Source organism: Nannobrachium achirus (genome assembly GCF_963921795.1).
Source record: "Nannobrachium achirus genome assembly, chromosome: 16".
NCBI lineage: Eukaryota > Metazoa > Chordata > Actinopteri > Myctophiformes > Myctophidae > Nannobrachium > Nannobrachium achirus.
Window position 1 is genome coordinate 54,345,616 of NC_137823.1, and position 22,730 is coordinate 54,368,345.

Genomic DNA, 22,730 nt, shown 5'->3' on the forward strand with positions numbered 1-22,730 from the left:
CGATACACAATCTTATCACAATTCTTTTTCATGTTGGTTTTTAATGGTTACTTTTTCAAGTTAACAGTACAACCACCTAAAAGTTAACAACAACTAAAATAAAAAGGAGTCCAGGGACTCTCTGGGTTCCTTTTGGGAGGTCTAAATTGACCCTTTCAAGTATGTAACTCTGACAGTATACAAATGAAACCAAATGGACCCTTACGGGTCCATTTGGTTTCATTTGTATACTGTCAGAGTTAAGGGGAGACCTTGACATTTTAAAGTTTGAGAACTACCGATTCAGACCAAAATGCAGGTTTAAATGAATTCCGCAATGAATCTCTATTAACAGTCCAGCAGGATGTTTTACAAGGATCACGATATATATGATATCTCTGAAAAGGCATATCGTGGACGTGGAGACATAGTATCGTCTCAACGATATTTATCACCTTATCGCCCACCCCGAGGGCTAACATTGGTCAACTGTACCTGCAGAACACACTGTGAAACAACACCCACGGGGACTTCAGGGAACTTCTGGCGCAGGTCATGCAAAACCTGAGTGTCAATCTGGTGGCTTCCTTGGGCCATTCGTGTGTCAGCAGGTCAGGGCTGCTTGCTTTGGTCAGCACTCTGGGAGCCTCAGTGGTGGCAGCAACCCAACCTCAACATCTTCTGTGGAGAGAGAGAGAGATAAGAAGATAAGATAAAACTGTGGTTTTTAAACTTTTTCTGTCCAAGGCACACACCAGTGGGCAAGTAAAATAAAGTAAATCTAGTAGAATACAAAAAATAGATGATCCACAAGCTCACAATGCATCACCATGTGAGCTTGTGGATCTGCTAGGTTAAAAATATATATATTTTTTTTATGTAGTACAGTATATTATTAGCATTTGCATTGGGAAAAAAGTGTGCATGAAATACTGATTTTAAAAAGTAAAATTAATTCTTAACTTTTTGTATATTTGTATATAAAGTGTTGCACCGATAATGAATGTCACAAAATCACAAAGCCAGCGCTTGGACTCACGACACACAGTTTGTGAAATCACTGAAATGAACTGTAGCCTATTGATTGATCCCCTAGGGAAAATTATGTCATCGCACCAAAGTAAATGATACAGCAGAAAATACCACAAACAGACAAAAAAGGATATACTAGTAAATATGAAAACTTTGAGAAACGCTGCCTTCGTTGTGTTTACTGCAGAGTTTTGACTAAATACAAAGAATTCTCACCAAGCAACTTAACCCATTAATTGGAAAGTGTAATTGGAATTACACATTAGCAGTACAAGAGCATACAGTAAGCTCCAAGTGAAAACGATGTCTATTATACATTACAGAGAAAACAACGATGAAACCCAATATTTATCCAACATACAAGAGGACATGAGGGGGTTTTCCAAGGAATGCCCAAAGTAAACCATGTAAAAGATAACTGCTTTACTTGCAAAAGAGGCTGCATTGCTTAAATAGATATTTCAGCATTGAAGTCATCGTGTGAGTCAGTTTTCTGTCCAACATATACATAATTATATACATATACCACGCATAAAAAGTGCAGAAGCACGCACTGCCGTTGACCTCAGTCCTCTTCCCATACGCAAGACGGGAGTTGGAAGACTGGTGGTCTGTCTGAGCTAGACAACTTCTGTGTTTTGGAGGGCAGCTAAGGGCAGATAAATGACAAAAGTATGCATGACCGACGGCTAGGGAGGGAGCCAATGGTTGATCTATCGCAGCTCCACACTAAAAATATATATATCGTCGTTGTCGGGTGAAAACCTTGTATGTCCAAAACCGTTCGTTTTGCATTTTTCATTTAAAAAATGATTTAAACTAGTGAAAACAGCCAATCTACAAGCACACAACGCCTCGCACCGCTGTTTTCACTACGTTTGTGCGACGGCCTTGTACGATGAAGCAGGGCTTTACTTTTCGAAAGAACATACAAATTTGAAACTTAGAGATACAAGGTTTCCGCCCGACAACGACGATATATATATATATAAATAAAAAAAGAGACATCAGTCAGAAGTTTGAGGTCATCCATCCATTTCATTACGACGCCGAGCTTTCGAAACAGGAACAACTTCAGAGATTCTCAAAAAAGTGCATATAGGGCGATTCATTTCAGAAAGCCCTCCTCCCCACAAAGCTGCTTAATAAAAGAGCAGGGCAAAAGAGGAAACCACCTCTGACTATTGAGGAAACGAGGCCTCTCCGGCAGATCTCAACGTCAACATTCCCTTATTGAGTGGAGAGAGCAAGATCTGAACGGCAGCCAAGTAGGGCAGCCTTAATCTGCACATAATCATTAGTCAACTTATCATCATTCCAAGGCAGAACGAGGAACGTTGTTTCTGATGCCACACACACACACACACACACACACTCTCCCCGTCAGCCTCTCTGGGTCATATCATTGCTGTCGAGCAGAAACCTTGTATCTCCATATTTAAACTTTTATGTTGTTGTTTTTTTCCACTAATTAATGGGCAAGACTGTCATGCAAGTAGCGAAAATATCCCATCTACAAGATAGGGATGGGACGATAAGCTATATTATCGTTTTATCGCGATAAAAAAACACACGCGATAATCTTATTGTGGAGATTTAAATTATCGTGATGTCGTCCTCCGTCATGCACTGGGATCAATTCACCTTTTATTTGCCGAGCTGCATATGTGGTACCACTTAAACCCTCTATAATTGGTAAAAGGTACTTATAATATACCTACTTGATACAGTCTTTTTTCACTCCCTATCAAAAGCTCGCAACGCGCTGAGCTTGTAGATCGGCAATTTTTTGGCAAATGTTCCCCCGCAGGTTAATGGATTTTGATTATCACGATAATATCATAAATCGCGATTTCTTTTGTCACAATAATTGTGTTATGAAATTTTCATATCGTCCCATCCCTACACGCAAGTGATAAGTACTAGCTTGTTGTGAATAAATAATAACTATCCACAACTGCAACATGCAGCCAATGTATAGACAGCAAGGTGTTACTAATAGGTGTGCAGTTTGTGAAGGAAGCACCAGTGAACGTGAGCCTACAGTAGCACCGTGAGCCAAGCTGTGATTGGTGTAGCAGTGTCAGCTAGGCTTTGTGGTTCACTGTGATTGGTGCACTTGCGCAGAGACTGTAACTGGTGTAGCAATGTCAGTTAAGTTGTGTGACTGGTCTACTATTGTGGGGACAGAGAGAGATACAGCGACAAAGATAAAGAAAACAATGCTCTATATAGCAGGGGTCTTCTACGTTTTCAGGCCAAGGACCCCTTAGTTGAGAGAGAGATGAAGCAGGGACCCCCACAACCTTTTCATAGATTCCACAAAGTTTCATTGTTTGACAGCACAATCATCAGTGTATTTTGGATTCATGTCAATTTGTGTTAGTTGATATTTAACCACTTGAACCGTCAATACTTAATAAACTTGACCTTTCGCTCTGTACTTAGTCTGCTCTTTTTCCCCTCTACACCAAAATTATTTGCCGAAAATAGCCGATCTACAAGCTGCGAGGCGTTGTGAGCTTGTAGATCTGCTATTTTGTTGAAGACCCCTGCTATATAGTATATAGCAGTCCCCTTTCTGTGCTACACCGTAAAAAGGTTGCACAAGTCTTGAAAATTGTGAAATGAGAATGATTTCCAACACTATTTGACGCACTGCTCCGTGCTCACCTAGAGCAGCCAGGCTAGCGGTACAGGTGTAGGTGCCTTGCTCGAAGAATACATTTTATATGTTACTTGCTGGTATTTGTGTCAGTGACTTTGGTACATTATGCTGAATAGCAGCAGCATTAAGACATATCTAAAGGCTACACAGACCAATCCTTTCACCATTCAAACGTCACTAGCCTTACAGTGTCCTCACAGTGTCAAGCTCACATCCCTAACCATTACTCAACGTTAACCATTGGGGATCACAACCACATCCATGAGAATCTTGCAGTGTAAGTACGGTGCAAGACAGCCATCTTGCATGCTCCCTCCTCACTCTCTTCTCTTCCAACCACAGTCTTTCAAAACTTCCTCCTGTGGGAACCTCAGAAATGCCATTCAAAACATTATGACAGATGGAAGCACGCCCTGTTCTGCTCTGCCGTCTAGGGGCTGAGGTGCAGTTATGTTACAGTCCATACAGTGAGGGACATGACGTCTGTGTTCTTTGTTTTGAAGTCAGGTGGAGCAGCGATGGTGGAATGTCAAAACCCTTGTCGCTGAACCCGCTTGCACCCGGGTTGACCAAGGTGAGTCTAAAATTGTATTTGCACAATATTGACATATTGGCTGATGTTCGATAACCAATCACTTGCGTGGTCAAATCGATTGATTGATACCCCATATTGCAATGTACATTTCCAGTAGGGTTTACCTTACTGCTGCTGTGATTCTGGGAGCAGATGGATAGTTATATAGTCTCCTTATATATATAGTTATATATATAAGGAGACTTATTAAAAACGTATTAGCCGAGTGACTTACGAATGGCTACTGATGCACATATTAGTTCAAACAACTTAAATGTAGTAAAGACGTACCATTTGTTCTACAGGTAAACCCTTTTGACAGGTTTCCCAGAAGAAAAGAAAAAACGTATTTAATATGCAGCCGCCTTCAGTATTGTGCCTTCAGTATTGTACTTTAAGTAAATAATGTCCTATACCGATATAATGAACAAATAATCGTCCATCCCTACTAAAATCAATTAAGTCTCATCTCCTCCATTTCCCCAATGTTTCTGTCTCAAAAAAATAAAACACTACAGCTGTCCACTCAAAAAGAATTATAAAAGAAATCCTCAACTTAAAATCCACCAGAGAGAATTTCAAGGACAAACACAACCCAGAGCCACCTTTAAAAGGACATTAACCAACACAGTCTGATTGGCCGATAAGGGTTATTAAAGCGTGGAACTAGTATGGGAACATGTCGGGCCGCCTTCTTTGTGCTGAGAAGAAGAAGCCTTGGTGTCAGGCGGCGTGACTATGCTGCTGCTGTCTCTCTTATCGGCGCAGCAGCAAGCAAGCATGTGTTATGTCATACTGTAGCTGAGCAGCCGTAAATCTGCTCGCTAAAACATCCGTCTGGGGCTGATAACAGGGGGGCGGGGCTCTGGGGCTACTGTCAGAGAGGGAGCCAGTGAAACGAGGGAGTCAGCCAGAAGGAGAAGGAAGTGACCGGTCCTCCGTCAAGAGGATATTTTAGATGAGTTCTGCTCCAGTGAGGGAGTCAGCAGTGTTGATTTTGTCGACTAAAACTATGACGAAAAATGGTTGTCTACTGCGTTTTTTTCAATGGCGAAAACGAAATAAAAACGAAATAAAAACTAAGCTGTGATGACTAAAACTAAGACTAAATATATTGACAATTTCGTCAACAAAACAAAAACTAGACTAAACCGTTAGGGAGGGACAAGTGGAGAAGAGTCATTTTATGTTTGGTTGTGCTGCGACGCGTTGTGAGCTTGTAGATCTGCTATTTTCCGCACGGAACCAAGTGTAAAATCAGTCATTATGATGCCATCAAGGCCTGCCCAAAATACAATTCTACAGTTGACTAAATCAACAGTGGATTTAGTCGACTAAAATCTTATGATATTTAGTCGACTAAAATTAGACTAAAACTAAAACTGTTCGGGTGACTAAATTGTGACTAAAACTAAAAGACATTTTATTCAAAGGACTATGACTAAAACTAAATCAACATTTTCTGTCAAAAACAACACCGGGGCTACTGTCAGAGAGGGAGCCAGTGAAAGGGAGTCAGCCAGAGAAGAAGGAAGTGACCAGTCCTCCGTCAAGTAATAATGTAAAAAGGGTATACCGTATATCCTTGCATAGCTCATATAGGAAGAGCTAGGCATCAACATCATATGGGTCAGGGGCTTAATTACCAATGTGGCCATAGTATAATACTCATGGCAATTAAATTCTTTGGAGAAAAGAATATTATGTACCTATGTACCAGTGCCATCCACCTACACACAACACGCAAGTAGACTGTTGAACATGGCGGATGCAACGCATTCTGAACTTGTAGATTTGCTCCAAGTCGTTTAACAAAAGTATAAAATAATGGTTGTTTACAAATTCATGTTTAATAAAAAGTTTTACATATAACATTGATTATCCAACTGTAAAATTACATTTTAGAATTAGTCTTGTTTAACTTTATTTGGTTCTACAATTTGGGGAAAATGTCTGTATAATAAAAGCTGACAATTTCATTGTGTCAAACCACGCTTAAAGCCATCCCTCAATGCTTTTCTTTGTCTTTTGCAATATAAGGAAATGGAACGTTTTGCAATCATACCACCAGACTGTGGAATTCATTTTGTGTTCTGTCAAAAGAAGAGTGCAACGGCAGCACGGAGAGCCATCTAAATGCAAACCAGAGGAAAACAGTTTGCCATATCTCATATTACATGTTTAGAGCAAACCTTACCGCCTACAGTGAAGTATTTTCCAACTCTTCCAGCAGTCAGATGAAGCTAATAAGGCCCTGCGGAGATCCAAGCCTGTTTTTTCAGGATCAGATATGCCACTATAGCCAAGGCTAGACTCCAAAGCGGCAATCAGATCTCATCTACCTGATCCAAAAGGCTGGCAGAGTAATACGTCACTAGGAAAACCAAACATGATTATCAGATAATACTACATGAGTATCAGATAATACTACAGCCAAGACCAGAATCTAAAAACAATTATCGGCTCACATATCTACCTGTGTGTGTGTATGTGTGATTTACGGGGGCAGAAGAGAGCACGCCGCTTGCACAGACCTGGTGCCTAACCATTCAGCCTGCAGCTCATGTCATGAGCACGGCCTAACAACCGTTTGTGGGAAAGGAAATACACTACTTGGCAAGTGACCCACATAACGGGTCAACACTGCGGTTAGATTGTTTCCCGGCTTCAAAAACAAAAAAAAGGTCCACACCTCCCTCACTGTACATAATTATAGGCCAATCGACCGGGCCTTGGGTTTGGCACACTAACCCTGCCCTACCCCAGTCACTTGTGCAGCCTGCCCAATGTGTGTAGGTGGCTCGTAGTCGGGGGAGGGTGAGTGGGTGAGCCTATAGGCCTGGCCGTCCCCTGAGGCACTACCAGTGGAACAGGCCGGAGGCAGTGCTGCGGTGCCAGCAGAGATAGAGACAAAGCCCCCATTGCTGGGAGCTGTTATTTGCCGTGCCAAAGCATTGACCCGCGGCCCTACACTCATTTTCTGGAAGTTACAGGCCCTGCCACACTCTGTCAATGGAGCCATTCACCCTGGCCGCAGAGAAACGCACTTAAAAACGTCTGAATCAATTAGGGGAGAAAATAAAAGGTGGATTAATCATCAACGGGAGCCTCGGGCTGAAAGATTAGCCTCCCAACACCTGACACGGTGCCGGTGTCACACAGCCCACACAAAACCATTTAACGCACACGATGGAGCTACACAGCGGCGGGAACACACACACATGCACACGCGCGCACGCAAACGCACACACACACGCAAATGTCAAGCCAGTTCATCTTCAGCTCACAAGGAAGAGAATCTCTTTTTATTTCTTTTTATTCCAAAAAGTTCAACTTTTTCTAAACTACAAGCTGTCACATCATGACACGTTGTTAGCTTGTAGATCAGCTATTTTCGCCATTCATTGTACAACAAAGTATATTGGGCATAAGTGATTATTAATTGTTTGTCATTGGTTGATGGATGTTTGTACGTGACTTTAATGCGTGTTTTGTTGCTGCTATGTACATCTCAGGGGGCACAGCTTAAATACAAATAAAAGAAAGAAACAAATAAATGCTTTTTAGTTTTTAACGGTGGATGGATGCTCAAGATCAGACCACACCCCTCCCCCATGCAGCAAGTCTGCTGTGAGAAGTGCCACAGTGGAGACCATAAAATAAAAGTACCCACAGAGTTTTCAATACAAAATTTCCTCTGCCGCTTTAAGGGCCAACCACGCGGCATGGAATGTCTAACTGCTGTCTCTCAGTCTGGACAAAATTTAAACAAATAAAGGGACTAATTGGCAGTGGATGCTGTTGAGGCCTGTTGGCAGGAGACCCAGGCATCCACAGTAGCAATGCAGACGTTGGTGCACACACACACACACGCACGCACGCACGCACGCACGCACAGGCTACTGTTCCAGCATCTTAACGGACAAATATGATACAGTATCTAATCCTCTCTGCATAGAGGTCTTAATAGTCAGTAAAAGTCAGCAAATGTCACCACCTACAGCAAGGTAGAATAAAATAAATTAAAGTGTTCTATGATGATATGCCACATCTAAGAGATAAGTGGATATTCACTAAGAGCTTTTAATAACAGCACCACAAAAACATTATTGGTCAATGTTTACCGAGTATCCCATTGACAACAGAAGAGTCAATTCTATTTCGGCCATCGTTTGTTCGACTGCAGAAAAAGTTAAGTCCCATTTTGTTGGACTGCGAGTCAGACCCTCTTCCAGGGCTCATCCTGCAACGTGGTGTACCTCAGATTGCAGCCCTGATGGAAACAAACGAATGCCAGGCCCACAGAAGGTCTTGCAATTTCCTAGGTCAGCATGCTCATGGCAAAAACTATAATCCTGGATGCTTTGCTCGATGCAGGCAGCGACCGTGATGGTTAGTCTGTGTCTGTGATTTGGTTTAAGCTACATCATTTGATTGAACGTTTTGTATATCAACATGTTGACCACGTCCAACAACACTGGGCAATCAAAACAAGACAAATGTCTGTGAAATTGCAGATAAGCTACGATTATCAATTATCTGTATCTGTGCATTAATGGCACAGCCTTTATAATATATTCACTTGCTCTGACTTGCTCCGAGCTCTACTTGTTCCTTTAAACCAGTGGTGGATAGTACTGCACTTTAAATTTGGGATTTATAAAAAAAAAAAATGCAAGCACTTTACATTTCAAGTAAAATATTGTACTTTTGACATCATTCTTACTAGGAACTTCAAATATAGTTAAAATAGTGCGACATGCTGCAAGCTTGTAGATCTGCTATTTTCACTATATTTTCACTAAAGGTTTAACTTTTTTTATGTGCTAACTTTCAAACAATGCATTGATATTAAAAAGAAAATGTTAAGTCTTTAGGTTGTGCTTTTGAATACTGATTATTTTACTTAGCACATATTTGTCCACCACTGACTGCTTTCAACTTATCATTTGAGTAACCACAGGCTTTACCTTGACTCCAGTGGAGGTTCGGGGGGTGCCTGACCTCAAATGGAAACTTCACGGAGGTGCCTCGCATTAAGAGCAGAGCCAGACATGCCAGAAAAGCCGTGTCTCTCAGAATCAAAGTCATTCCTCACCATATGAATGTCAAAGACTGGCTCATGTTGAGATTGACTGAAACAAATACTCTTTCAGATAAAGTCCCGTCACATTAGTCACTGCGTCAATGGAAACTTGCAAACACTATGGGAACCTTAAGTCAGACCACCTCTTGAACTGTCCTGAAATGGGATCTGGGAAAAATCAGCCGGAGGAACTGGGAGCAAAATATTAAGACGAATAACCCAGTTTATGTTAGCAGAATGCCAAAAATCATCAGTCTTAAAAAATGCATTTATTTATTCATTTGTTTTAAATAAATAATAATTTTCCAATTGTAATCTCAATCCATCATCATCACAAAAGGGGGAAACAAAACGGTTGCACATGGCTCAACGGTGTTCGCATGCACATTCAGGCTTGATTCTATACTTGCACACAGGTGTCACACAGAGATCTAATCTACAAGTTCACAACGCATCGCAGCAACGACCTGTTGTGAGCTTGTAGGTCTGCTATTTTCTTGAATGCGCAACACTTGCGCATAACCCAAGTATGAATCAGGCATTAGCCTTTCAAAGCAGAGTGCATAGGAGCATGAGAGGAGATCTTTTGTTCCGTGTCTGCAGAACAGAAACAAACCACACTTTATGTGCAGAACCCAAACTGCACTCAACTGTGCCATGAAGCTGCATGGGCCTCATGGTGCAGAGAGACACACACACACACACACACACACACACACACACACACACACACACACACACACACACACACACACACACACACACACACACACACACACACACACACACACACACACACACACACACACACACACACACACACACACACACACACACACACACACACACACACACACAGTGTGGGTGAGAGAAAGAGAGAATGGGAGAGACACAGAGAGAAGATGGAGTTGGGGATCAGCTCTGCAAGGAGCTTCAGTAGGGAGACAAGCCGTTTAGTTGCCCACTTTTGAAAACAAGGGTAGGAGAGGGTGTGTGTATGTGCAAATGTAGTGTTTGTTGTGTGTGTGTGTGTGTGTGTGTGTGTGTGTGTGTGTGTGTGTGTGTGTGTGTGTGTGTGTGTGTGTGTGTGTGTGTGTGTAATGGGGGGGGGGGGGGGGGGACAGGAAATCAAAAATTCTTCAGCACCACAGCCTGCAGCTGGCGGTTGATTGGAAGCAGGCAAGGGCACCAAGCTCCCCAGGTCGGCCCAAACCCTCCCAAGGCACTGTGGGAAATGGGGAGGTCTCACAAAAAAAACGTGGGGGTGTGGGGGACGACACGCCAGTCTTCCACCTCCTCCTCCTCCTCCTCTTAATCCATTTAGAACGGGTACACACTATAGTGTATTATTATTTTATGCTTTAACTATTGAAAAATAGCAGATATACAAGCTCACAGCGCGGCAACGAGTGCCGCGCTGTGAGCTTGTAGATCTGCTATTTTTGAAAAATGAATTTTGACCCGATTCTATAAGTGTCTTTTGAATCCTTCTAAGGTTTTTTGAAAAACCCCTATGTTTCTATGTCAGCAATCTGGCCAGCCATCGTCAAAGAAAAGGTCCTTTTCACTTAACTGGAGCTCAGTTAGTCTGTTCTTGAGAGACTACCATGTCAGTGGTTCTCAAACTTTTTCATGTGAAGGACCCCCAAATTGATATTTATTTGGCACCGGACCCCCATCTCAAAATATTTAGTTCCAGGGACCCCCCCCCCCCCCCCCCAGAAGCAAAATGAGTTACAAACGTTCGCTTTGAAAATACATATATTCAAAGATCTGCACAGATTTTCACGACCTTTTTTCAAAAATAGCAGATCTACAAGCTCGCAGCGCGGCACTCTGTGCCGCGCTGTGAGCTTGTATATCTACTATTTTTCACGGGTTAAAGAAAGCATTCAATAATCCTAGGCCTAAATGGGTTTAAGTCCTGGGCTCACCGAGAAAATAAGCCCAGAATAACAATCAGAAAGCTGAACCTTTTTTTTTGGTTTCCCCTCATAAACAGTGTAAATAACGGTTGAAAAGAAAGTTGCCTGGCTGGGTTGTGTTGTGTCTCTCTTTACCGTATAAGGAGCACGGAGAAGGGCAGGGGGGTTTAAGAACGAGTAAGAATGCAGTTTGAACAGTACAAATCTGGAGTGTTAATTTATGTTGAATTTGAACCACTTATTTAAATAACGACACACTTAACAATCGGCCAACATTCAGAGGAAAATATTCAAAAATCTTCAAGCTCTCAAAGTGACAGCGCACATGGTGAGATTGTATATCACCTTTCAGCCATTTTCCACCAAAGAGATTTGGTGAAGAGAGAAATAACGACACACTTAATAATCGGGCCAACATTCAGGCGAAAACAGGTGAGCTGCTTCAAGCTCTCAAAGTGACAGCGCACATTGTGAGATTGTATATCACTATATCACCTTTCAGCCATTTCCACCAAAGAGATTTGGTGAAGAGAGAAAAAGGTAGAGAGCTCTGGGAGATCCCGGTCAATGAAATATATAGGATTTAAGTTGTTAAGCCCTATGTTATACTTGGTCCGTGGTCGAGGGGCGAAAACAGCTACACGTATCTACAACGTATTGTAAGGGTGTCGATGTGTTTTCCCTTCCCTCAGTCTACACACAGGCTCAGGCACTGGTTAACATTTTCTAAAACCACTCCTCCCCCAAACCTCTTGAACGATTTCTGTGGGCAACAAAATGCTGAGCTCACCTAGCAGCAGCCTCTTGAAGTGCTAATGCTGGTGCCTTCCATCACAGAGAGGATGACAGCTGGTTTAACCTGCAGTTGTCTTGACCACAGGCAGAAACTGTGTGTCTCAAGGGGGCTGAGTGAGAACAGAGCACAGACCCTTAGCTCAGTGTCAGCTGGTAAAACTGGTCGTTTTTTTTTTACCATTTTGATGCTCATACATTTTTCATCTTTTACATCAACTAGCCCTTACCCGTTCAAAGATATGAGCTCCCAAATGATGTGCAGTGTGTGGGTTATGGGATGTTTCTTTTAATGGCTCCAGAGATACTGTCCCACCCCCCCCCCCCCCCCCTCCCCCCGCCCGCCCGCCTGCCCGCCTGCACACACACACACTCCCCCTTTGTGTGTGATTGTGCATGGCCTGAACAACAGCGCCCCTCCCTTAACATGTGTGGTCACAAAAGGTACTGTAGGCTAAATAGATATAGATACACCATAAAAATGCTATTATACAGCATACGATTTGTGAAAGTGACAAACGGGCTTCACAGTTATGTCAGGTGTGTTCATATGCTGATGGTGATGCGATTTCAGATCAATTGCTCCAGCCACCGAGGAGAAACGCTGAGACACTCAGACACTCAGACATTCGCTAAATTATATGTTAGATGGGTTGGATTGGTCCAAGAATCACAGTGCATTTTTTGTTTTGCATTTTTGCATGTGGGAGATGAGATCGATTCACCACGTTACCCTTAAAAAAGGCAACACCGGGAGTTATGAGAACTCTGCTGTAGGACAATAACAGCTATCGCTCTAGGTTGAAACATACGCAAGATACGCAAATGACAATGCCTGGCCAAGCTAACTACATACTATACATACTCAAAGTGCTTTCTTTGTGTGCATCAATGGAGGTAATAAACCGACAAGAGTTACGAACTAGAAGTATAGGTCAGGTAGGTATTGTGGCCTCCTGGTGGCGCTATAAAGGCCAATGTGAAAAGGGTGCCATGTCACATCCCAATGTGAAATGGGCAGTGATGTATATTTCAGGCTTATGAAATAAGCCATCCAGGGCACAGATGGTAGTCAAGGGAGTCTAAACTAGAGGATGACACAGGAGTGGATTTTCACTCCTGTCCCGTCCCACTCCCGCAGAAGAAATCCTGTCCCATCCCAATCCTGGGCCAGAGTAAAAAAATAAATCCCGTCCTGTCCCACTCCTGTACAATGTCTCCTGGTCCCATCCCGCTCCTGGTCAAAAACACTCCCGTTCACATCCCGCTCCCGGAAAATCCGGGAGATATCCGGATATCATGTTTATTATTATATAATGAATAATTTGATAATGTTCGCAGTTCAAAGACCTCACTTTCATGTGCAATTTATTTCTGCGATTTGATGAACTGGTCTGGGATGATTCCCGCTCATGCCCACTCCTGTTGATTTTCATTCCTGTCCCGTCCCGATCCTGGCATTAATACAAATTTGACTCCCGTCCTGCGGGAATCCCACGGGACCCACAGGAATTCCTGTCAAATGTCATCCTCTAGTCTAAACTTTGTACCATGTCTCCAACCCAGCTGGGTGGGGATGATCGTTTTTTGGCTTGTATGCCTTTAGTTTATTGATAGAGATAAACAGTAGGCTGCTGGGAAATGGGGGAGAGAGATGGGCATGTGTGAGTGACATGCAGCAAAGTCCGTAGGGATCGGGACTCAAACCTGCGACACGCCGTCAGGCTACACTGAGCCTATAGGTGCCTGGACCACCACTGCACCAGCAGCCAAGGCCTGAACATTCAATATTAAGATGGTACAATATTCAAAAAACTATTTGGATCCGTCTGTCATTCAGAATCTAACCCAAAGTAAACCCCACCAGTCTTCATCTTCTACGGTGCTAAAAACAACACTATATTTCACGGTTTCTGGTCATTAATTCCTCGTGATGTCCCAGACATGAAGAATAATAGCTCCCTCCCCACAATAAATAATACAGAATGGAGCTCTCCATCCGAGATGTCCAGTAGCCTGCCCTGGTCAGACAAGCCCTGTCCCTCTTCCTTTTCATGGGACTCATGACCACAATGAATCATGTTTCTCAGTCAGCATGTGGAAACAGATGACCAGAGGGGTCAGCCATACACAACAACATAAACTGAACTATCTTCACTAATCTTCTTCACTTTTGATTGTATAAGAAGAAGTATGCAGTGACTTGTGAGTAACATTTTAACTTAATGAGCATCCCAAAAAAAGAAGAAATTACAAATACGGTCATTGTTGCAACAAACCAAACCGTGCAAATCCGTCAGGTTAGATTACACATAAAGCATTGGTCTGAATCGTCGGGTGGATTCTTGCCATGACTGTGGCAAAGGAACGTACAAGGTAAGAAGAGAGGCTGCAGGACTCCTGAATCAAAAGGTGACATGCACTAGTTTTGCACATATTCATGACAGCAGGGATCTATCCATGTATGGGGATTTGTGGATTCATAGATAAGAGAAATGAGAACCACCAAACTTCACCCCCTCCCAGTTGGGTTGGACAAATCTTGAAACGTGTAGAGTTACAAACACATAGATTGTGTGCATTTGTAGGATGCCTTTAAGCTTTGTAAACAAATTACACAGGGGCAATAACTTAAATATACAAAGCATATTAAAAAATGCCATGCCACTTTGTGAGCTTGTAGTTCTGCCCTTTTAACTTTTTTAGTGGTTAAAGGAGCATGTGTTATGAACTAGAAATTATGATGGAAATATGATTGTTTATATCATCCAGCCGTTTTGTTCAGATGAATGGAAACAATTCTAAAGATTATGCACAAATAATTGCGAGTTGCTCTAATAACTGTTCTACAGTGGTTATAACTGTGACAAGCCTATCCAACAGTAGAAGACTGGGGTTATTATAAGTGGGCACCATTGTATGCATGAATACGAGCACCACGCTCAGCCTCAGTCCGTAGATAAAAGGTTAGAACACACAAACAGACCGTTGGCAGCCACAGTACAATTGCAATTGTTTCAAAATCCAAGACGCCAAGAATTATGCCCAGCAGGACGGCCACTAATAAAGCACGCCAATTTACACTCACTTTGCAAACAGTTAACAGAAATGCAGTAGGCTACACAATGATCAAGTAATGAAGTACTCAGCGCTGAAAAACAAACTCCAGCCAGACTGAATTTACATAATTACATAGGAGCATTTGAGTTGAGGATTTTTCTCCTTCGACTGAAGATTTATGAGTCAGTAATTCAGAGCTGGCTTGCTTACATTTATCTGTTGAAATGAAAGAGAAGAAGAGTCCTAATTTCATAAAGAGGATTTCTCTATGATGCTGTGCCCAAATGCATTAGAAGATGCTTTTACAAACCAAACCATAGTGGCCATATCTGATCTATTTCAGACGCTCCTCAGAGAAAACACTGTTGAAATGTGGTCTATTTGTAAAAAATAAATAAATAAAAAGGCAAAAAGAATCCATGCGACAAGTGTCAAAAAGACGGCTTTTCAATTACTGCCAACTATCAATTACTTTTTGATCATAAAAATCAATCATCCATATTTCAAGACAAAAATCCAGATGTCTTTCATTTCTTGTATTGTTTGTGTATATATTCAGTTGACAATTCTGGGGTGATTTTCACATCTACTCTGACGTTTTGTGTGCATCCTAGTTTCTAAAGTAGTTTGCTTCAATATAGATATTTATATGATAAGCTTACCTTTCATTATCACACACCACAGATTGCGGTAACTTTCACCCGCAAAAATAAACATGTTTTTTCCCCTTCCTAAATAGATTTAATTTATTATTACAACATTTCTTAATTTAAATAATCGATTAAAACCTGTAATTAAATGTACTGTTGCCCTAGTTTCAAGTGGATCAGACCAGCGGGAGAAGGTGGCCCAGGAAAACCCAAGGAGGAGCCTAGGCCTGAGAAATGGACACATGGGACGAATTTTAAAAAGACACCAAAGCGCACAGACGACTGACATCTGTAATTCCACCATCCATGTCATTATCCTCACAGACTGCCTGCAGCTGGTGTCAAACTGTTTTCCTAAACTTTACTTAAAGGCCTGGGTAACATACATGGTTTCTGTCAAGTCCAAACAACCTGATTGTATGTCAAGATGATTCCCTTCCAAGTAATAGTGTGTGCCTAGGTGGGCTAAGGTGGGTGGCATGGCTATTTGTCAGTATTTGATTAATCTAAATGTTTATTTATCAACTGGCTAAAGGAGAAGAAGGTGGATATGAAATTGAAGAATTATTTATATTAAATTACCCAGCCCCAAGTTGTATGTACTGTATGTGCATGGAGTGTGAGACCAAAATGACAATGACATGACATGCAACAATAATAGAATTATCACTTTTCATGACATTGTAATTAAGCACGTCATTACATTATATGACTGCCTGAATGCAATTCTGTATTAAAACAACTGGATGAAACTGTCACATTTTCATCATTATTTTCCACCAATTTACATTTGACTGATGCTCTATATGCTGCTTTGGCCATAATACATTGTTTAATTTGATTATCGGTGCCCGTCATTGCCAGTCATTTCTTTGTGTATTGTCACTAGGCTATGTGTATTTAAGTTATTAGACCGGTGCCTTAGACTCAACAAGGACGCAAATTGGGAATGCATGCCCCACCCGGTTATGCAAGTACCCAGTTACCACAATACTAATAACGTTAGATATTACAATCAATTGTATTCATAAACGGACAATGGTTTCAATCAGGGAAGCCAGTGCCTTGCATTTCCCAAACGCAAAGACTCTGCGCCTTCCGCAGACCCGCAGTCAGACAGATAGCAGACGTCAGTGGCTTTCCAGTTCTCAACAACCCGCTGGTCCAAAGGAATTCCCACTTGGCAGATGGCAATCTGGGAATCAGTCAATGATCATGATGTAATTTCAGTCAGCTATGGTGTCCTAGCTGCTTGAACACAGATATATCTGCATAATGATGACCCCAGCACTCTACGATCGTAATACCTACTTTGTCACATGACAAATAGTGAAAATAATGGGTGATCTACCAGCTCACAACACGTCACACCACGTGAGTTTTGTAATCATCCATTTCCACTATATTAAAATTAATAATCCTAACCCAAATCCTAACCCTAACCCAGGGTTAAAGGAGTCATTCAGACCAAAACACATATAGGGTTAAATCTGCCTTTTATCATACCCCTTCATACCTGCTTTAGTCGATTTCTTTCATAGCTGCCCCTGTTGCTAGATTTCGCGGGCTCTCTCATAACTAACACAGTGGATTGTCCTTAGGCTAGTGCGGTTATTTCTTTAGCTTTAAAGTTAGAATTTTTTTATTGGATTGTGTTTACACAACAATAACATCCTGAGACCAACCACACCGCTGTTTTGACCTCACAGGCACCCTTACTTGTCAAACGGCTTCTGCTCTGCACCAGAGCAGGGAGAGGAGAGCCTAGAAAGGGAGGGGAGGAGCAGAGGATCTTCTCGTCTGTTTGTAATGGTGCCTGTGAGGTCAAAACAGCGGTTTGGTTGGTCTCAGGGCGTTGTGTAAACACTATCCAATAAAAAAATACTAACTTTGAAGCTAAAGAAATAACCGCACTAGCCTAAGGACTATCTACTCTGTTAGTTATGAGAGGGCCCGCGAAATCTAGCAACAGGGACATCCGAAATCTAGCAACAGGGGCAGCTATGAAAAAAATCTAAACTAAAGCAGGTATGAAGGGGTATGATCAAAGGCAGATTTAACCCTATATGTGTTTTGGTCTGAACCACTCCTTTAATGTGGTTAGTACAATGACAGCCCCCATAATACTCAGTAGAACAATACTATCATTCATTGCCAATGCCACCAACAAGTGTCACACTAACGGTGCAGCTCCATGAATGGCTGTAGTGAGAGGTTGTGCAACAGCAACAATCCTCCTGGAAGCCTCAATGCTCCTCCTCAGTCCTCAGAACCCCCTCCTCCTCCTCCTCCTCCTCCCTGCCTTCAGGCATTATATGTCAGGACCACAGCCTGAGCTTAAAATAGAATCTTCAGTGACAAGAAAAAACCTTATCCCAAACCCACTAATCTTTTTGTTTTGCCTGAGCCAAGAATATTTGAATTAAAAGCAAAGGGTGTGAGCAATCTTACCGACTAAAAATGAGTAGCCCATTCGAGGAAAAAAAAAAACAGAAAAGAAAAACAGAAAAAGAAAAACACAAGTGTAGCAACAACCAACCAACCACCTCCACAGGGCACTCTGCACAAGTTGAGTTTTTTTTTTCCTTACATTGTGGAAACATTAATTGCCAGCTGACAAGCCCGGACACAGACTCTCATTGAGCAGGTATTGGTATATTATAGGCTAGAGTTTCCAAGCAACTCTCCAGAAGGATAGGAGGCCGCCATGATGGAGCTTTAAACCCATTTAGAACGGGTACACTGTGTTGTGTATCATTATTTTATGTTTTAACTATTAAAAAAATAGCAGATATACAAGCTCACAGCGCGGCACCGAGTGCCGCGCTGCGAGCTTGTAGATCTGCTATTTTTTTTAAATCGTGAAAATTAGAATTTTGACCCGATTCTATAAGTGTCTTTTGAATCCTTCTAAGACTTTTTGAAAAACCCTTATGTTTCTATGTCAGCAATCTGGCTGGCCATCATCAAAGAAAGGGTCCTTTTCACTTAACTGGAGCTCAGTTAGTCTGTTCTTGAGAGACTACTATGTCAGTGGTTCTCAAACCTTTTCATGTGAAGGACCCCCAAAATGATATGTATTTGGCCACGGACTCCCATCTCAAAATATCTAGTTCCAGGGACCACCCAGAAGCAAAATTTGAGTTACAAACGTTCGCTTTGAAAATACATATATTCAAAGATTTGCCACACATTTTCACAACTTTTTCAAAAATAGCAGATCTACAAGCTCACAGCGCGGCACTCGGTGCCGCGCTGTGAGCTTGTATATCTGCTATTTTTCACTGGTTAAAGCATTCAATAATCCTAGGCCTAAACGGGTTAAGACTAATTTAGCCTATACTTTGTCACATGCCGGGGTCACTTGATGAAAATAACTCGATTTTCGGTAAGTGACACCGTCATGCCATGGAAGCGTAAATTAGGCTTCACTTTCCAGCAGTAAAATGTCAGCAATAGAGCTTACCTTGCAGACCATGTGACCACGTGCGTTACTGTCACACCTTGTTGCAGGCAGCAGTTTGCTTTGGAGGAAAGCAAGACCTAGACAGCTTTACAAGTGTTTGCATCCATGGCAAGCAATATACAGTATTCCTTGTTTTACCTTTCAATGCAGGCCTATTCACAGTACTAATACACTTGTTTCTGCACGGCAGGTAAGGTGTAGTGATGTGTCGTTCATGAGTGATTCGAATCACAAGAATGAATCACGAATGATTCGTTCATTTCCTTAAACTGTTACGTTGACGCTTTCGTTCATACCCCCCGTCCCCTCCCCCTAATAGCCCTCGGCACACAGGACGGGAGAGCAGGCTGTACGCGCGACGTAATAAAAAACGCTCCCGCAATATTGTTTTTCACGGGACGATAGCGCTATGAACCGTGAACGAATCATTTGAACGGATCATTACCGTGAAGGAAATGATTCATTCACTGAAATGAGCAGTTTTGCCTACCACTAGTAAGATGATGGGGAGTTATTATCAGTCATTGCAAACAAAGTGTATTCTGTGTTTTTTTTTTTGTTTTTTTTTTACAGGGAGGCCAAAGCCAACCTATGTATCATTCTCCTCAAAAATGACCAGTCACAGCTCACAGCTACTGTATGTACATGAAGACATCACACAACTGAAGAAATGAGAAACAGAAGATTACGAAAGTTGGATAATATTTGAAAATCCATGCAGTTAAAAATAAACGTCAGAGAATGTCAAAGTGACGCTGTTCTTATGAAGCACGTTAGTACTGTAGATGAAGTAAAAATAATTCCATTTGGCCACAGGAAATAAAACACTGGTCAATTAAGCCTGTGACAATTATTACATAATCTCCTAGTCGAAATTATTTGCATAATCGTCAAATGTTCATAACTTTTCAAACATTTTGAAAAGAATTGCAAAAATAGTTGAATGAGTGTTTATTTTCCTTTTTTTTTTTAAATAGCCCAATTACCAGCTGCTCTATAAGCTCACAATGTCACGATGCGACACGCAGTGAGTGAGCTTGTAGAAGTATGCAATTGTAGCAATTGAAGTATAAAATAGGTCTTAAATGGTTAATATCAGAGTACTCGATTGTCGACTTAAAAACTGTATTAGAACTACTTTGCATCTATTTTTTAAAATAAAACACATGCTTCTTGATTATTTGATGGATCGAAAAAAGTAATTGGTAGAATAATCGTTAAAGAGAAGAATGATAACATAAGACTACTGATAACCAAACTCAGGAATAGAACGCTTGGAGATTCCAGCAAGCCCAGGCAATGTAAAAAAAAAATCACACCCAATGTGAAGTGAGCGGTGGTCGTGCTTGCATAACGTCTTCAGACTAGGATTTGAGTCTAGGATGTACAGGCTATGCTACACACACACGTTTTACTATGGCAAAACGCTGAGGAAAAAGGCTACAGACACACGCACAGCCACTCTATGGAGCGGCCATGCTACACACACACGTTTTGCTATGGCAAAACGCTGAGGAAAAAGGCTACAGACACACACACAGCCACTCTATGGAGCGGCCATGCTACACACACACGTTTTGCTATGGCAAAACGCTGAGGAAAAAGGCTACAGACACACGCACAGCCACTCTATGGAGCGGCCATGCTACACACACACGTTTTGCTATGGCAAAACGCTGAGGAAAAAGGCTACAGACACACACACAGCCACTCTATGGAGCGCTCAAAAAAATATTAATAATAATAATAATAATTGTGACATAAAAATGGTCCAATGCAAGCCTGTAAAAAAGGCCTAAACATTTATATAAAGCAGGGGTTTGTATATAAATCAGTTGGACGCCTGTCTGACCGCTCTATATCACAGCATTGCACAAAGCCATCTCAGCACAGCAGCAGCAGGGCCTCTGGCCTGAGTCAATGCTAAATAGCAAGGCCCTCTCTGCTCCATATATTGTTATTTATTATTTCCCGTCTGTGTGGATCCTGTTATATTTGGACGGCCTCTCGGACCAACAGCTTTTTGGTTTCATCACGAGTAGAAGCCTTTAGATCTGCTTCCAAACGATGCCCTGAAGAAACAAGGTATGGACTAACGGCTGTTTTATGGCCCAGGCGACAGGAGAGAGGCGACGGGAGGCATGTTGCCATAAGGCTGCATGATTATCTCAGTCCGTTTGCTTAATGATATGGCCATCACACAGTTATCTACCAGTAAGACTCTCTAATCGGGAGATAAGCGACCATCAGGTCGCGCACACAAACTTTAGAAGGCAATGGTATAGCCAATCAGGAGGGAATATGGGAAATGGAACAGATCCATGTTGATGAAATTACTTTAGAGATACTGTGTACCGCTTTGTGTGATTTCAGGGAAAAGTCTGTAGGAGAAGTGTCCAAAAATGTGTTTTGCAAGAATCAGCCTCATGGTGGCGCTAGAAGAGGGCCATGTGGGAAATGAGGGATGGAGGTTGTGGTTTGGCAGCCAAGAAGTGTGTGTGCAAAGTTTGGCATGGATAGGAGCAACGGTAGCGGAGATATGAGTAGGGCAAAAGTGTGACGTGACATGTGACTGACAGACAGACTGACAGACAGATTGACAGTCGGTGGAGGTTTTGATAGTAACTGCGACCTGACGGTCCCAAGCAGGGTTATTGCGACCGTAGGGAGCATTTACTATCAAACCCGGCAGATCCTGACCGTCAGTGAGTGAGTCAGTAAGTAGGTAGGTAAGTTACACCTCAATGTCCATAGCTGACCTGTTGTGACATCACATTGTTGATCTATATTTGGCAATGCCCATATATAGACGCTCCATATATGGCCAAGACAGAATTCATTTACAAATGCTTCAATGTCTATAGCTTACCTGCCCATATATGGATATGTCATCAATATTAAGCCCATAGCTTGGAAAATGGTAAATGGTGCATTTATATAGCGCTTTTATCCAAGGCGCTTTACATAGATTGTGCATTACATTCACCCATTCACTACATTCACCCATTCACGCACACATTCATACACCGGTGGCGGAGGAAACCATGCAAGGCACCAACCTACTCACCGGGAGCAATTAGGGGTTCAGAGTCTTGCTCTAGGACTCTTCGACATTAACTCAGGGGGAGCCCGGATTCGAACAGGGAACCCTTCGGGAACCCTTTGTGCTTTAATAACGGTTTCTCTACCCCTGAGCTATGCCGCCCCATTGGAATGCCCATATGGACATATTGTGTGATCTATAACATAAAACATCTATGATGTCAGACATCAATCATAGTTGGGAAAATATTTTGTCCACATTTTGTCCAACTTAAACAACCAACCGCAACTCGATTCACACTTGCAAATGAATTCCGTCCTGCATGACCTCGCCCTTTAGGGGTAAGTGTGACTTTGAAACCCGTTTCCCCACTCAGCGCAAGTAACGTTTTCCTCAAGATGGTAGAACATTTCTAATCTGGGAAATTCAGTTACGGCTTCACCCACCTGATGGCT

At 42.1% G+C, this 22,730-nt stretch overlaps 1 protein-coding gene across 2 annotated transcripts in view; it reads right to left on the minus strand.

Moving 5' to 3' along the window:
• The window catches only part of tab2 (TGF-beta activated kinase 1 (MAP3K7) binding protein 2), a 118,420-nt gene that overhangs the window by 74,021 nt on the left and 21,669 nt on the right, over window positions 1–22,730 (minus strand). For both annotated transcript variants that reach the window (XR_013962882.1, XM_080745364.1), the window contains exon 2: window positions 475–660. Coding sequence is in view for 1 of the 2 variants with exons in the window: in XM_080745364.1 (XP_080601490.1) it covers window positions 475–576 (102 nt within the window). In the remaining variant the exon portion in view is untranslated. The remainder of the gene's footprint in view (window positions 1–474; window positions 661–22,730) is intronic.